This window comes from Gekko japonicus, unplaced genomic scaffold, assembly GCF_001447785.1.
Source record: "Gekko japonicus isolate JY-2015 unplaced genomic scaffold, Gekko_japonicus_V1.1 scaffold751, whole genome shotgun sequence".
NCBI lineage: Eukaryota > Metazoa > Chordata > Lepidosauria > Squamata > Gekkonidae > Gekko > Gekko japonicus.
In genome coordinates this window covers 176039-191441 of record NW_015169196.1, presented here as the reverse complement: position 1 = coordinate 191441, position 15403 = coordinate 176039, and the positions used below count along the sequence as shown (strand labels likewise).

The following is a 15403-nucleotide window of genomic DNA, read 5'->3' as shown; positions in this document are numbered from 1 at the left end:
ATGTAAGAAACAATATGCATAAACTTATGTACTGGTTTGTGGAATAGGCATTTTCCTCATTTTCATATACAGAGATCCGAGAAAGCATTCAGGAATAAAATGTAGGGTGCTGCTAAGGATAACCCTGGACTGGGTTCTTTTATTTCGAGCTTTAGTCTGAAGACTTCAGATGGACAACATGCTCAGTTCTTTTCCCCCCAATCTCTCTTCTTTCTCTAGGATATGCTGCAGAATTCTCCCAACTCAATGACTGCAGTATCTGGCAACCCCCAAGGAATTGTGGTACCTGCATCAGCACTGCAGCAGGGGAACATCTCCATGACGACGGTCAACTCACAAGTTGTGTCAGGTGGGAGGCGTGGAGCATACGTCAGTGACCATGTTAGTCGCATCTTTTGCATGCTTGGTATTTTTAACTCCCTTAGATAACTAGATCTTGAACTATGTATAATCCAGCGGGAAATCTATGAAAAACTGGTTGATGGGTTTGTTTAGGGGTCTGTTTGCTTTGGTAAGATGTTTCTCTGCACTCTTTCTCCATTGGACATACACCCCATTGCTCTCACTCCAGCCGGACAACACGTTCTTGCACACAAATACCCAACTCACGCATTCCCTCTGACATTTCATGGATGATAATAAGGGAAATGCTTCACAATGTCTGGTCCTCACCCCTCCTCCATCCCCCTGTACCCTGTTGTATACCATATTCATTTACTCTGCAATATCCTATCTGCCATTGATTTGAAAGTCAAGATGTTTGTGGTTTTAGTTAAAATATATTAAGGGGGGGGAGAGATATAAATGTCTGACAATGTGGAATTGTGTTTCAGTAGATACCTCAGCAGCTGCGCTGTGTGAAATGGCAGCCTGAAACACAGCATGGTGTCTGCGTGCTCACGTGCATGCATTTCAATGCATGTACGTTAGAGACAAGAGGCCCTACTTGCCTGCTCAGAAATATAACTTCTCAGAGACCCTGGGGAGAGGGAGCTGGACCCTGACGAATGCCAGCTCTAGCAGCTTAAACTAACAACGTGTTAACAAGGCAGCTCCAAAAGGCAGAAATGTGGACTGTGATTTACCAGGGACAGATGCCAGGAAATACATACTCTCCCTGGTAAATAGGGGCATATGGGTCCCCACCAGTTATCACTCCTCTCATTCCAGGATGTCGCTTCCAGGGAAGGGACAAAAGTCCTCCATCTGAGGGTACACTCTGACACCATCTTAAAATCTTGGGTTTGATGGGCAGAAATTATGTTAGCTTTGATTTATTCACTTCATTTATACCCCACCTTTCTGCCCCGTGGGGACCCAAAGCAGCTTACCTCATTCCCCTTCCTCCATTTTACCCTCACAAATGACCTTGTGTGGTAGATTAGGCTGAGAAAGAGTGAGGGGCCCAAGCCACACAGCAAGCTTCCAAGGCAGAATGGGGATTTGCACCTGGGTCTCCCAAGTCCTAGTCTGACATTCTAACCACTACAAACACTGTCTTTCAAATTTAATTTAATTCATTTATACCCTGCCTTCCTCCCCAATGGGGACCCAAAGCAGCTTACATCATTCTCCCCCTCCTCCATTTCATCCTCACAATAACCCTGTGAGGTAGATTAGGCTGTGAGGAAGTACAACTAAATGAAGCCAGGGTTCCCCTAGCCTGCTGTTTCCCCACCAGCAACGCTAAAGGCTGAGGATTCTGGTTATTCCCTTCTTTCTTTCTTAGCAAGTAAGGGGGAGTACACAGAGCTTATTCCTACATAGGTGCTCCAACAGCTCACAGTAAATATTATGTTTGGCGGGTGGCAGCCAGGATTGTGGAAGCAACCTGAAGTCCTCCACATTCCCCAAGCCTATAAACAAACGGAAACCATCCAGTGTTGCTTTAGGGTAAAATCTCCAGCTGCTCCCTTTAGGAAGGGTGGGAGTGACTAAAATCATAAACCCAGGAAGACCCTTCAGCAAGTTCTCTTGATCACTAGGACTGGTGGGCAGGTCTTTGGAGGTGCCCAGACCTCCTTCAGAGGCCGCACACTCCATCTGTATACCACAGTTAGGTTTGCCAAGTCCTTACTGTATGTAGAGCGGGAGACTCCAGCGCTGCTCCGGGAGTCCGTGCGCGCGCACGAAGCATGTGCGCGCCACAATTACATCACCCGAAAGTGATGCAACCACGTCGGGCACGCCGGGGGCAGGGCCACAATCATCCGAGGGAAAACCATAGAGTTTTCCCTCAGATGACCACGGCCCCGCCCCCAACGCGGCTGACGCGACTGCGTCACTTCCAGGTGACGTGCTGACGCCGGGCATATCGCGTGCTTTGGGGGTGGGGTTCCCCCCGGGGTCTGATCCACCGGCGGCGGGTAACGGGCCTCTCAGGTGGGGGTTTTTCCGCTCTCCGGGGGGATTTGGCAAGCCTAACCACAGTGCATATGTTCTGTTGAGTTTTTGTATCCCCCCCCCCCGCCGCCTTTCAAAACCACTGTTTTTAAGGTGAAATACACGTTAACATGCTCTGCTGTGGTAACTCTCGGTCATTTAGTTAGAACATCAGTAAGTGTCTTAATATCATGCCTTCATGGAAGCTTAACATTATAAGGATGCCATAGTGGGGAAATGAGTAGAGTGAACCTATGAAAAGCATAAAGCACTTGGATGGTAATGAATTGTTACTTTCTCTGTCAAGAAAGTGACCCGAGGACCTCACTTTACACCTGCCTTCACCCTTAAATATTGTGTCTGTCTTTATCCTTTTTGTCTTCACTCAGAGAGTACCTTCTCACAAGAGGCTTCTGTCAGACAGTTCTTTAGACTTTGGGAGGGAGGGATACTGTTTCCTTTACATGAGCCTCCTGCTGTTAATTACAGAAACAAATGTTTTCTGTCCAGTCTCATTCGTAAGACTGTTTCAGCTTAAAGGTGGTGATGTAGAGTCCTTTTGGCATTGGCTTCCCTCCACAGTTCAAATAAATGAGGCCAATTTCAACATTCCCTGCCCCCCTGCCAGTAGATGTTTGCTGATTCCCTAAATCTCTGCTGTGAATCGTATCTCTTTGCCAGGTGGAGCCCTTTACCAGCCTGTAACTATGGTAACGTCTCAGGGCCAGGTGGTAACCCAAGCAATCCCACAGGGGGCTATACAGATCCAGAACACGCAGGTAAGGCCAAGACCGCAAGAAGCTGGGAAAAGATGACGAAGGCTCTCATTTCTTTTGAAGGTTTTGAGGGAAAGGAAGTCTTGGGAGTGTCAGGTTTCGCGCATCTGAATCTTCTCTAGTGCAGAGTGAGAAAGTGGTGAACATCATCAGCAGAGATTTTTATTGCAAAATAATCTCTGAGGAGAAGCACCTTTGGGCCGGGGACCATCTCATCTGTTTTGCAAGTCAGTCACCTGACAGAGAGTAACTCAAGAGATCATTGAGGTTTTTTCCCTGTTTCATTCAATACCTTGGGAATTTTATCCCCCAAACTCAAGAAGCAAGTCAGCACCACATCAGCAGGCATCGTGGCATCCATGAGTGCCACGTTGAGGATAGTCAGCCCTGTACCCGGGAAATTTTGTTAGAAGGGGTCCAAGGGGGCAGTTTAGTACAGTGGAGCTGACTACATCACAGGGTTGTTATTGTTAGGGAAATATAGAGGAGGAGAGACATGGGTAGGTAAGAATTGACAGGTAAAAAAGAGGGGCAGGAGCAGCACCTGGGGCAGTTCAGAAATAATAAAGAAAAGTCAGGATTTGTGTCTGGGAGTTGTATTCTCTCTGAAGCGCTATGCATTGTTCCAGAATCAAAGCGTACCCCCAGAAGATCCAAGATGTCTGGCAAGCCTTTCTGAAGGATCTGGGAGAGCCCCTTAAGGTTTTACAGACTCAACCTGGCTCCCTTGGCTAGCTAGCAGCAGCAACAGGACAATAACCCCCTGAGCAACCCCTTAACCCCTGGTGCCAATGGGCTAGTCTCCTTGTACCCCCTTCCTGCACCCCCTGCTGCCTTTGCAGGCAATCTGAGAGGAGAGCAAAGACAGGAGCTTCGTCTTGCACCTCCCGAAGCAGCTCAGGCGTTACAATCGCACTGGCAGCAAGCCAAGCGCGGGCTGAGATGTGGTTCCCCTCCCCCAGCAAGCCAGGTGGGCGCTTCACAGAGAGGGGGAAGGGGGAGGCACGGCTGTTTGGGGAAGGTGCCGGGTGCTTATAGGCACCCCCGTGAGTATGGGCCTGAGGATAATTGGAATAAACCTTAAGACCTCTCTGCTCACTTCTGGCTTTGGAACTCTTCTTAGTAAACTGTTTCTACTCCCATTTGTTTTTATCTTCCCTCTGCTATACTGTTTGATTTTGTATTGTGGTATAGATTCTTTTTTTTAACATTGTGACTTGGTTTTGATCGTGTACTATAAACTGCTTTGGGCAAGAATTTCTTCTTTTTTTTTTGAAAAAGCAGGAAATAAAGTGTGTGCCAGAAGTGATTTTGTATCCTTAGCGATGCTCTAGATGCATAATGATGTCTTTCCCCTCTCATTCTTAACAAAACTTCCTTTCGCATTAATTAAATTGAAGTATTGCAATAAAGGGATGAGGTGAGTTAGTTTATGTGTGTCCCACACACTAACGAAGGTGGGCTCATCATGAATCAACACTGATTATGACATGCTGCTTTGGGAGTTTAGTTATCAGAATTCTGATTCTTCTTATACACCTCTGAAGTACTCTGGGCTTGGGGTGGGATTCTGCAATCAATAAAAGCCAGCCTATAGCAGCATGGAGGAGCTAGCTTGTTCCTTCGACCTGCTGGGGTCAAGAAATGGAGAGCAAAAATGGTGGCTTGGGGAACAGCAGGACTCCCTTGGCCACGGTGCTCAAAAGGATTGCATGGCAGTTTCAGCTGGGCTGAATCAAGTTATTTAAGCATATACAGAAGACCAAAAAATCTTTCTTACATATTATTTGAAAGGCATTTTAGTTGACTCAGAAGAATTTGCATCGAATAACAATGAACAGATCTCTGCTTCGATTTGTGACTTCTCACCAAGAGGAAATAAATGAATTGCAAGATAGCAAGCAAGTCCTAATGACCGATGTGCAAATGCTTCTAAAAACTCCTAGCCTAAAGAGGCTCGTGCTTAATAAATCTTGAAACAATAGAAGTTAATTAGAAACCTTCTGAGAAATCTGTTTGTCTGGGCTCAAAGGAAACTGATACCAATTATGACAGTGCTATGTCAAAAAGAGTTAACATGCCCCTTTGGAACTTCAGCTATCCCCGCCCATTCTTCCTGCTCCTTGCCAGCGGCATAGCCAGAAAATTATGGGTGGTGGGTCGCTGGGAATTCGGGGGGGGGGGTTTGGAGAGAGAGATATCCCATCAGCAGGCAGGTGAAGAAGAGAAGGGTCTTTCCTTACCTGCCGGCCACACTCGTTTGCCTTGACCACTACAAGAGAAGGAGAGCTAGCCAGCCAGTGCAGTTAATACTTGGCAAGTATGTGCTCTGTGCTACAGTAGAGGCAGGTCTCATCCAACCACTACTGTAGCAGAGAGTGCATACTTGCTGAGTATTAATTGTGCCAGCCGGCTGGCTCTCCACCTCCTGTAGTGGCAGAAGCAAATGAGCACGGCAGCAGAGCAGAAAGCAGCGGTTTAAATGGCACCAAGCCATTTAAACCAAACATCTGCTTTCTGCTCATCACGGACCACCACAAACTGCATCAAAATTCATGGCAGTTCTTCAGTTTGTGAACATCGCTTTGTGAACCACGAACAGACCAAACTTCATGACGAACTTTAGTTCATCAGCCGGTTCCTGTACATCCCTAGTACTTATAATCTTAATAGTTGTAGATAACCGTATATCCCTCTTAGTGTCCCCACCTGAATTTTACATGTGGAAATTCTAACCTATTTCTTGAGATCAGTCCCAGTTTTTCTTTCCTCTGTTTTATATTCATGAGAGGCAAATCATATAGTTCTTACTACCCAAACTAAGTTTTTAGAAAAAAGAAAAAGAAAAACTGCGTGCATTGATATACTGACATTTCCTACTGAGTCAGCACTGGCGGGACCACAATTGCAGCAGATCAGTCTCTGAGCTCTTTTAAAATCTCTCTGGCCCTGTCCCCACAGTAGAGCGTTTATTATTTCATATTTTACAAAGCTGAATAAAACTCTTGGGGGGGGGAGGCTTCAACGGGGCTGCCGGATCCCCACTTTCTCGTCTTTTGTCTCAGCTCTCTGCGTGGAGATGAGGAGAAAAACAAAACCTGAATCTCAGCTCTTTTTAATGTGTAAAAGTTGTTGCTAGCTCAGATCTTAGAGGAAATTGATCAGATCTGTTGGAATACAAGTATGCTGGGAATATTGTGCCACAGACGGAGCCCTGGACAAGCACTCTTAATGTTATTTCTGTATTGCCTGGGTAATTTATTCAGCCTAGGCCTTGCAATACATCCCAAGCGGCACCTGGGGGAATCATTTATACCTGACACAGGGCTGCCATCCTGATGTTTAATTCATGCAGAAGAAATGTTTTTATGAAGAACCTTAAAAAAAAGAAAGGAAAGGTGTGTGCGTGTTTTTTAACTTGACGTTCCGATTCCAGTTTCCTGCAACCTCATTAAAACTTCTCTCTTTTCTGCTTCCCTAGATCTTTGCATTTTCTTTTTATCAGCTGTTTTTTTTAAAAAAAAAAAAAGATGTTTCTCTGCTGTCCTGAGAATAATCCTACTGAGAATTACACATTTTAAAAACTGATTAATAGACCAAAGGGTATTTTTTTAAAACATTCAAGGAGATGACTAAAGCTCTTATTTTTTAAAAAAGTTATTTAGTTGGAAGTTAAGTGCTGTTGAAATACTTGTCTGCATTGGTTTTGTTGTCTATTACAATTTTATCCTATCTTTCCTTCGTAGAGTTCAGGGTTGTGCACACGGTCCCCCACTTTAATCCTCACAACAACCCTGTGAGGTAGGCGAGACATAGCAACCGGCCTCCAAAATGTTCAGTGAGCTTCCTAGTTGATTGGACGTGTTACCTATGTCTCCCCAGATCTAGTCAAACACTTGTATGCCATAGACCATACTAGCTCTCACACATCACAGAATGATATCTTTTTTAATATAATTAGCTCATATGTTTTAGGGCTGATTCTTAGTGCTGAACTCAAGTGTTAGAACTGATCCTTGTTGAGCTTGACTCAAACTAAGCCTAACAGCTGCCTGTCACTTTCCCTCATCCATGTCCAGCATGAACTTGACTGGAGTATGATGCCCAACTGTGATGAACTTTGGTCTCAGCTGATCCATACTCTGTGGATAAAATGTAGGAAGAAATATCACTATTTTCTTTGTCTTGGGGTTCATTCTCTCTTTCCCCAACTTCAAAGGGCTCCCTGAAGCTGGTGTTTCTCAGCTTCATAGGGCTACCTACACGTTTTCCCCAATGGGTCAATATTTGTCGTTGGAAAAGCAGCACAGAGTTCAGTTCCCCTGGTTTAAATTGTGCACCTCACCCCAAAATCTGTTCATGGATCTTCCCCTATTTTGTCCAGTTTGACCCTCAAACACACAAGAGAGTCTGATTTTTGTTTTGTTTTAGTTAAGGGCACGTTATGGTCCCTCCTAAGATAGTTCTGGCCTTGCTGCTCTGAATAGCACAACACTGTGTAGCCTCATGGAACCACCATGAAATCAGGCCGACATTGTGAACTGTGTCACCATGGCAACCCAACCTCTGGTATCCATTCCCCCCCACACCTGCATTGTTTAAGCTTTTCTTTCTCTTTGCCTGCCCTGTAGGTTAACCTGGACCTGACCTCTCTTCTTGACAGTGAAGATAAAAAGTCAAAGAACAAACGGGGAGTCCTGCCAAAGCATGCCACGAATATCATGCGCTCCTGGCTCTTTCAGCATCTTATGGTGAGAGAAGTCAACAAGTGTGTCTGAGAGATTAACCCCTTGGGATCATTCTCCATTAAGTTGAGGCTGGTCTGAAGGATTCTCGCTGTCTGTTTATGAAGCAGTTTGCTTATCTGGGGTAAGCACAAACATCTTCACAACAGAGACAGACGGAAGCTTTAAAGCCAGGCAATATAGTGGTCATGATTTGTTGGCTAGTGACTGAAACAGACAGCTCCTTCCTGTGGATTAGTTTCAGCTATATACTGATGCAAGCACCATGCTTATCGGCAGTAGTGCAAATCACCTCTTGCGCATTGACTTCCATGGCTGCATGCGCATGTTCCTGCAAGCAGGACAAGAGTTATTCCCATACTTCAATACACCATGGAATGACAGACTTATCAGCCTTTAAAGAACTTATTATGTTCAACTTCCTACACAAAAGTAAATACCTTCATACCCAATACAAAGGGCTGTATGAAATGTTTATCCATTTCAGTTTTTAAAAATACGGCTTTCAAGGGGCCAAAAATATTTGCTGAAAACTCTTCATTGGTCATTCCTCTTCCCCCCCCCAATACCTGTACATTGTTGTTCATTTCCCTTCTCTTCCTCTGCTATGGTACCATTTGCCAGGGGTATATGTTGGGGCAATGTTCTTCGTCCTTGAGCAAACCCAGCCAATCAGGGATCACAGAGTGAACATGATTACATCACAGCATTATGTAGCCAATCAAATGTGCTGTCATCGCTGATGGAAAACAAAGTCAATGCCGAGAGAAGTATTTTCTATACTGGCCGAATGGGTGACCCAAGCCAATGGGTTTACTGATTTCCATCACTCGAAATGGATGAACAGTTTTGTCCCCTTTTGGAGCACTCTCTGAAAAATTGACAGAACAAAATCACTTTTTGCCAGTTGCAAAACATCACAGAACACACCCCTCCTTTTGGCTCAGTCCCACCTAGTACCCTTAACACTTCTTGTCCATATCAATTCCTCCTTCCTTCATGCTGTAGCCCACCCCCGTGTCATTCCTCTGAGTCTCCTGTCCCACAGAAGCAGCACCTGGTAGAGATCAGTGGGAGAAGGGAGGCAGGAAAGTTCCACTCCACTGATAGAAAATTTAGCCTGGATCTAACCCACTAACTATAGCTTGTTCCAACACATCTGGGATTAGGGGCAGGACTTCCAGATGTGCGAAAGCATTTCATCCTATTGTGAGACCCCGCCCCCCCAATAGCTGAAAGGGAGGGAGGAATCATTTCACAGGGGATGACATTTTTCACAGAAGGAACCTCCATTTCAGCCCAGCTCCATTAGCAACATTAATCACATGTATTAACAGTCACAGGAAAGGGATGGAAGAGGACAAGAGCCAAAAGACCAAGGGGAGCAGCTGTTGGACTAAAGCAAGCCAGCACAACTTGTGGGCCACCAAACAGACTGTGGCCCAGCAGCCAGGATCCTGGCCTTCCAAGGGCTCAATAAATCTCCTGGTTTTGTTGCTTGCCTTGCTTTGCGAGAGATGTCAAGCAACCGCCCTGTATAGGATCCGGCCCCCACGCCTCACTAGGAATAAGGGAAGGACTCCTATATTAACTAACAATAACCACCATGCCCAGCTCCAACACCTCCTTAGAGATGCAGGCAGCCACTAAGTAACAAAGATGTTGCTCCCAGTCTTTATGATAGTCAGATGCGTACTTGCGGAGCATCTGACCAATAGTTTTGTTCATCCTTTCAGTCCGGCCATTTTCCCAATGACAGTATGGGATGGACAACTGGTGGTCTATCTGGGCAATCTCACAGACCTTCTGCATAAGACCACTGACAAGAGAGGACCCAAAATCAGTAACCAGGGTCTTGGGCAGGCCCCAGTGGGTAGACTGCACCAGCAAAGCATTTGCAATAGTCTTAGCCCCGATGTTTGTTAAGGGTATGACCGATAAAAAATGGGACAAATGATCTATAATCGTGAGCAGATATTTCTTTCCAGTTTTCCCAGGGTAAGGTAAGGGACCTAATACATCCACACCCCACTTAGCAAAAACTTCCTCAGGGAGAGCTGGGGTTTGCAGAGGGGCCCTGGGGTTGTCTCTGTCATACCCTTCGAATTGGCAACTCGCACAGGATTGTACAAACCCTTTGACAGAATCATACACATCACGCCAGTAGAAGGACCTTGAGAGTTTCTCTAAGGTCTTTCTCCTCCCAAAATGGCCAGCGAACACGTTTTCGTGTGCCAATTTCAACACCATTTCTCGGTATTGCTGTGGGACAACAAGCTGCTCAATTTCCCCATGTGCCTTAGTTTGGCACCGACGATACAAAAGGCCCTGTTTAACAATAAACTTCACCCTGCGATCAGCGGTCGCCCTGGGGTCATTATGGACACTTTGCCAGCAGTCCTCAAGGGTAGGATCAGTTAGTTGGGCTTCCCTAAACTTCTCATCACCTTGGAACTCAGAGACAGCTCCCAAAAAATCATTTCCCTCTGTCTCACTGTCTGGGTCAACCGCAGGGCCTGTCAGTTCAGCGATAGCTGACAGAATGGGAATAGGGGCAAGGAGACTGGGGGTTTCAGCACTCTGGACAGCGGCCAGGTGGTGATTTCCCCCCCCTTCCTCCACAGCGGGCTCTGTTGCAGCCAAAGCAGACTGATAAGCAAGATCAGAGCCAATCAAGACTTGGTTTGCGCACAGATTATGTACTAGAACAATAGTTTTACCTTGGTAATGCTGGTAACACACATCAATTTCAGCAAGCCTTCTAGACACGGCCTTTGACTCGTAAGGAGTCACCAAAACTTCTTTAGACAAAAACTGATCAATATGAACCAAGGATTCATGCACAGAAGTTATTTCAGCACCAGTATCATACAGTCCACTCACAGTCACGCCATTAATGGTAATCTCATGGGTGTACGTCTTGCGCACCCATTCCAGCTGTCCTTGGTCGAGGAGAGATGCAAAACTCACCGAAGAGATTGAGGCTTGAGGGCCAGTCACGGTCTCTGGTGTCTCAGCCGGTGGGTTCACAGGAGTCAGAGGTGCAGGGACTGTAGGTTCCAGCTGTTGAATAACACGAACTTGGGGCTTGATTGCAGTGGGTGGAGTCCCTTTCTTCGCCAGCCAAAGAGGACATGCCGACCTTTTGTGTGAGTTACTTCTACACTCGAAACACAAACCAGACTTGGGATCCACAAGCTTCTTGACCGGCGACGTAGGAGGGGTCTTCCACTTCTCAGCAGAGGTGGGCAGCTTAGACGAGGGTGTCTTGGACTTGGAGGGAGACAGAGGATTCCCAGCAGCAGGGCGAGCAGGCCTTCCATAACCTCTCTCTCTGTGCTCTCGCATGCTTTGTGCGAGTTCAGCGGCATCCTCAAGCGTTTTGGGTCTCCGGTCCCGCACAAGGGCTGCCAGTTCATCCGTCAGCAAGCGGAAGAATTGCTCCTTCAGGAACAGTTCTCTTAGGGAGGCAAAGTCACGCACCCCCTCAGCACTCAGCCAGCGATCCAAATTCTGCGTTAGGCTAGCCGCAGTCAGCGGATAGTTATCAGGAGTAGAATGTCGCTCAACCTTGCGAAAAGACCTCCTGTAGGATTCAGCAGATAAGCCAAACCTCTTCAAGGCTAGCTGTTTAAATTTCTGGAAGTCAGAAGCATCAGGGCCACTAAGGGTCCCTAACAGATCAGCCAGTCCACCAGACAATTGAGATCTTAACACCAGCATATAGTGTTTGGGGTGTAACCCAATGTCTCTGCAGGTCTGCTCATAAAGGGTAAGATATCCGAGCACGTCCTGCCCCTGTTTGAAGTAAGGAAACATCCTTCTATCCACATCCCAGGGGGCAACAAAGTTGGGGGAGGCATTAGGATTATGCTCACCACCTCTCTTGCTGGAATCATCAGCAGGCTGTCGAGGCTTATCTGTGAACAGCTCCTTCCGACCTCTGGAAAAGCCTTCAACCCCGGGGTTGTGGCTAGCTGCCTGCCAGGCTGCGGGCTGGTCCCAAGCGCGGAGATGAGAAGGGCGTCGAGGCAGACTCCAATCTTCCTTCTGTGCACCATGAGGGTCTGTAGAGCCAGCAAACAGCCAGTCGTCTGCGCTTCTGCCGTGCTCCACCTCTCTCTGGTATAGAGGGGCTCTCCTTGGACGCACAACCGGTTCTCCAGCGTCAGCAGCATCCCAGAATTCATCCTGGTCCCTCACGTCATCCACAGTGAGCAGAGATGCATTGTCCATGCTGAAGGAATCACCTCCCTCAGCCATAGCAGCAAAATCTCTATCTACCACTATAGTAAAATAAGAAAACTCCTCCCTAGCCTGAGCAAGCTCTGCACACAGGGCAAAAATACCCAGATGATGACATTTGACTCCAGTTCATACATCCCCACGCTAAAGCCACCATGTCATGATCCTGTCTTTCCCCCAGACCAATCCAGGACTGTGAAAGGAAAGGATCATGGACTGAGACAAAGTATTTTACACAAAAACCCAAGAGAGGTAGTCTCTCTATGGATTTACAGACACGTGCCACCAGAACCTTCCACTATGATCCCCTTCCAGTCCAAGAGGAGGCTCAGACTCTTGACTGGCTTTTGGGACTTATCACAAGAATATTCTTAGCAAGGTAGCAACAGTTGGCAAAGCAGTTCAAGCACAGGATTTAAGGCTTGGAGTCAAAGGTACATCCATCAGACACAGTATTAAAACAGAATAAAGTTTATTAGCAGAAACTTGTAATCAGACCATAGGAGATTAGAAAAATAAGAAAGGCTATGCAAGTTTGTTGCCTAACTATACAATAGGGTATATTTACCAACAAGAAGAAGGGTCAATAGTCCAAGGCGGTCCATTTTAACAAAGTCCACTTAAGTTTCATCTTTGTGCCAGTATGCAGCCATGTGTTGAGCTGCAACCCAGGATCCTTTGTCTGCCAGCCACATGGCAGAAACAAAGCATTTCACAGACAGCAGGTAACAAGAACAGAACAGCAAGCAGAAAATCTGAGCTCATGTCTTTGTTTTCAGACTAATAAAGGGCAATTTCAGGATTCAAATGACCCCGGGCCAGGAGCCAATTGAACAAGATCTGAAAGTGTCCAAGTGTCTTGAGTGGTCAGTAGTATTGAAGCCCCACCTGCAGAATGTGACTCCAAACCCTAACCACTCCCTCTAACCACCCCTCCATGTGGTACGTCACTCCTGGCAGCTAGGCTCCAGTAGGTCTGCCAGAAGTGTGAAACATGTGTGTTTATATGACAGGGCAATTGAGCAAATGGTCAGGCATAGGAAGCTAGAACACCAGGGGGTGAGAGCAAAAGGCATTCCAAGGGGAAACATGATGCTACATAACATTCAAAGGGAGACATGAGGCCTACAGGAATTAGTATTTCTATACACCCTCCCCCTTAAGATGAAAATTCGGGGACTGATACCTCAATTCGCCCTGACCTGGATAGACCAGGCAAGCCCGATCTCACCAGATCTCACAAGCTAAGCAAGGCCAACCCTGGCAAGTACTTGGATCGGAGACCTCCAAGGAATACCAGGGCTTGGGACGCAGAGGCAGTCAATAGCAAGCTACCTTCCTGAACATCCCTTGCCTACAGGCCCCATTAGGGGGTCGCCAGAAGTCAGCCATGCACACACACACACACACAAAGGGAAAAAAGGAAGAGTTTAAGAGATGCCAAGCAACTGGAGTGGCACAGTTTGTGTAGGCCTAGCCTGAAGGAGCAATTACACTGCTCCAATGCATGTTTTATGCAAATTCAGGTTGAGGTTTTGGAATAAAAAAGTTGAAATTCTCATGTTTGATTTTCACCAAGCAGATTCTTTAATGAACGAAACCTTAGCGTTTGACTCCTGTGGTATCATTGTGTTGGTGCCGTAGCCACTCTCTGACAGCTTTTTCATTTGCAGAGAAGGGGAGGCCACTTTTTGATGATGCTCACCCCCAACTGTTGCAGTCTCCCAACCCACTGATCCAAAAAAAGGACAAGGGGGGGGGTTTGACAAAGAAAGCTGCAGCAATAAGGCTAGGTGTTGGCTTCCCAAATTTGGTCTCGGCCAACAACTTCCCTAGTTTCCAGTAGTGAAAAATAAAGAAATGAGGACAAAGCAAATTCACATTTTTTGCGAGCGTAATCATATGCGCGCAAGAATCTTGATGACATGTTTATTAGGAGGAGCAAGAGGAAGATCCATGAAATGCTGACCCAGAAGCATCCCGTGCAAGGAAACCATCTGGTGCTTTTTAAATGTCAAAAGCATCGCCGGGGTGATGAGAGAGCAGTGCCCAACGGACCTGTTGCACATTTCGGCACCAAACAAGCTGTTTAAATTGCTCGTTCTCTTGTATTTCAGCCTGTCTGCTTCATTGCAGCATAACTGTCCTCGCTGTTTCTGGGTCAGCCACAAGCAAGCAACGCAGACATAAGTGTGTTGCAGTTGAACCAGACACTAGAAAGGAAAGAAAAGCACTGGTTTAGTCACAATTTTGTCTATGCAACAATCACATAAAATGATGCATATTCTAATGATAAAGTTTTTGTAAAGTGGAGATTCCATCTCTCTTCCAATTATGTTTCCCCCAAAATCCTTGGACAGAGGGATATATTAGCAATATTTGGGAGTTTGGACACATATTGAGGACTCCATCTGCCACCTAGTGACTGAGACAGGAATTTCTAACAAAAAAAATCTGATTTTTATCAAACGTCTAGTTTCCAACACATTAATATGCAATCAGAGGTTTTTCATCTAGCCTTTTTGCAGATATTGCAAGCTTGGCATTATGGGTCCTTTTTTGTCACTGCAGGCACATATTGGTGACATCGTCCTTGAGAGTTTCAGGTCTGTTTGTCAATATGTGTTTTTCAGCTGCTCGGTTTGGGGGTCCTTCTCCAGTGATCAAGTGGAGAGGATGGATCTGGCCCATAATTTCCTCATTTTGGTGATTTTTTAATTGTTCCCCCATAAGGACTATAAACCTTAATACAGTGTTTTGAAAACAGCCAGAAGGCTGGATTTTGAGCTATATATCACATCTGTTCAAGTTTCTAAGCCTTTGATGCAAACTCTGTGCCGCGTGGGCAAAATTATATAACTTGTCAAATTCACTGATTTTCCTTCAACTAATGCATGCTTAAAACATCTTATGCCCAAGTAGATTGTTCTTATGCAAGTCACCTTTTAAATTCACCTCCATTCTTTAGCATCGTAGGGCTTAAAAGCCAGTTTCTAAATTCAGCTCCTAAAAGTTCTACTTTGCTGCCCAGGAAACCCAAGTAATGAGAAACAGGTATAATTAGAGTCCACTTGGAACATTGTGCTGCGGTTTCCAAGAGTGAACGGAAGGCAAATGCAACGACAATTTTAAAAAATGTGTATGCATGAGACAGAGAGAATGTAGGCGATAGATAACATTATGAATGTCGTGGAGAAGAAACTTTTTGTCCCTCCCTCCTAACACTAGAACTTCGGGAAGTGAATTATCATTAGG

The 15403-nt window shown here is 45.9% G+C and overlaps 1 protein-coding gene across 1 annotated transcript in view; it reads left to right on the top strand.

Moving 5' to 3' along the window:
- Positions 1-15403, top strand: part of PKNOX2 (PBX/knotted 1 homeobox 2) — a 184042-nt gene that overhangs the window by 148310 nt on the left and 20329 nt on the right. The window contains exons 5-7 of the mRNA XM_015416319.1: positions 220-349; positions 3064-3161; positions 7790-7909. Of these exons, the coding sequence (XP_015271805.1) occupies positions 220-349; positions 3064-3161; positions 7790-7909 (348 nt within the window). The remainder of the gene's footprint in view (positions 1-219; positions 350-3063; positions 3162-7789; positions 7910-15403) is intronic.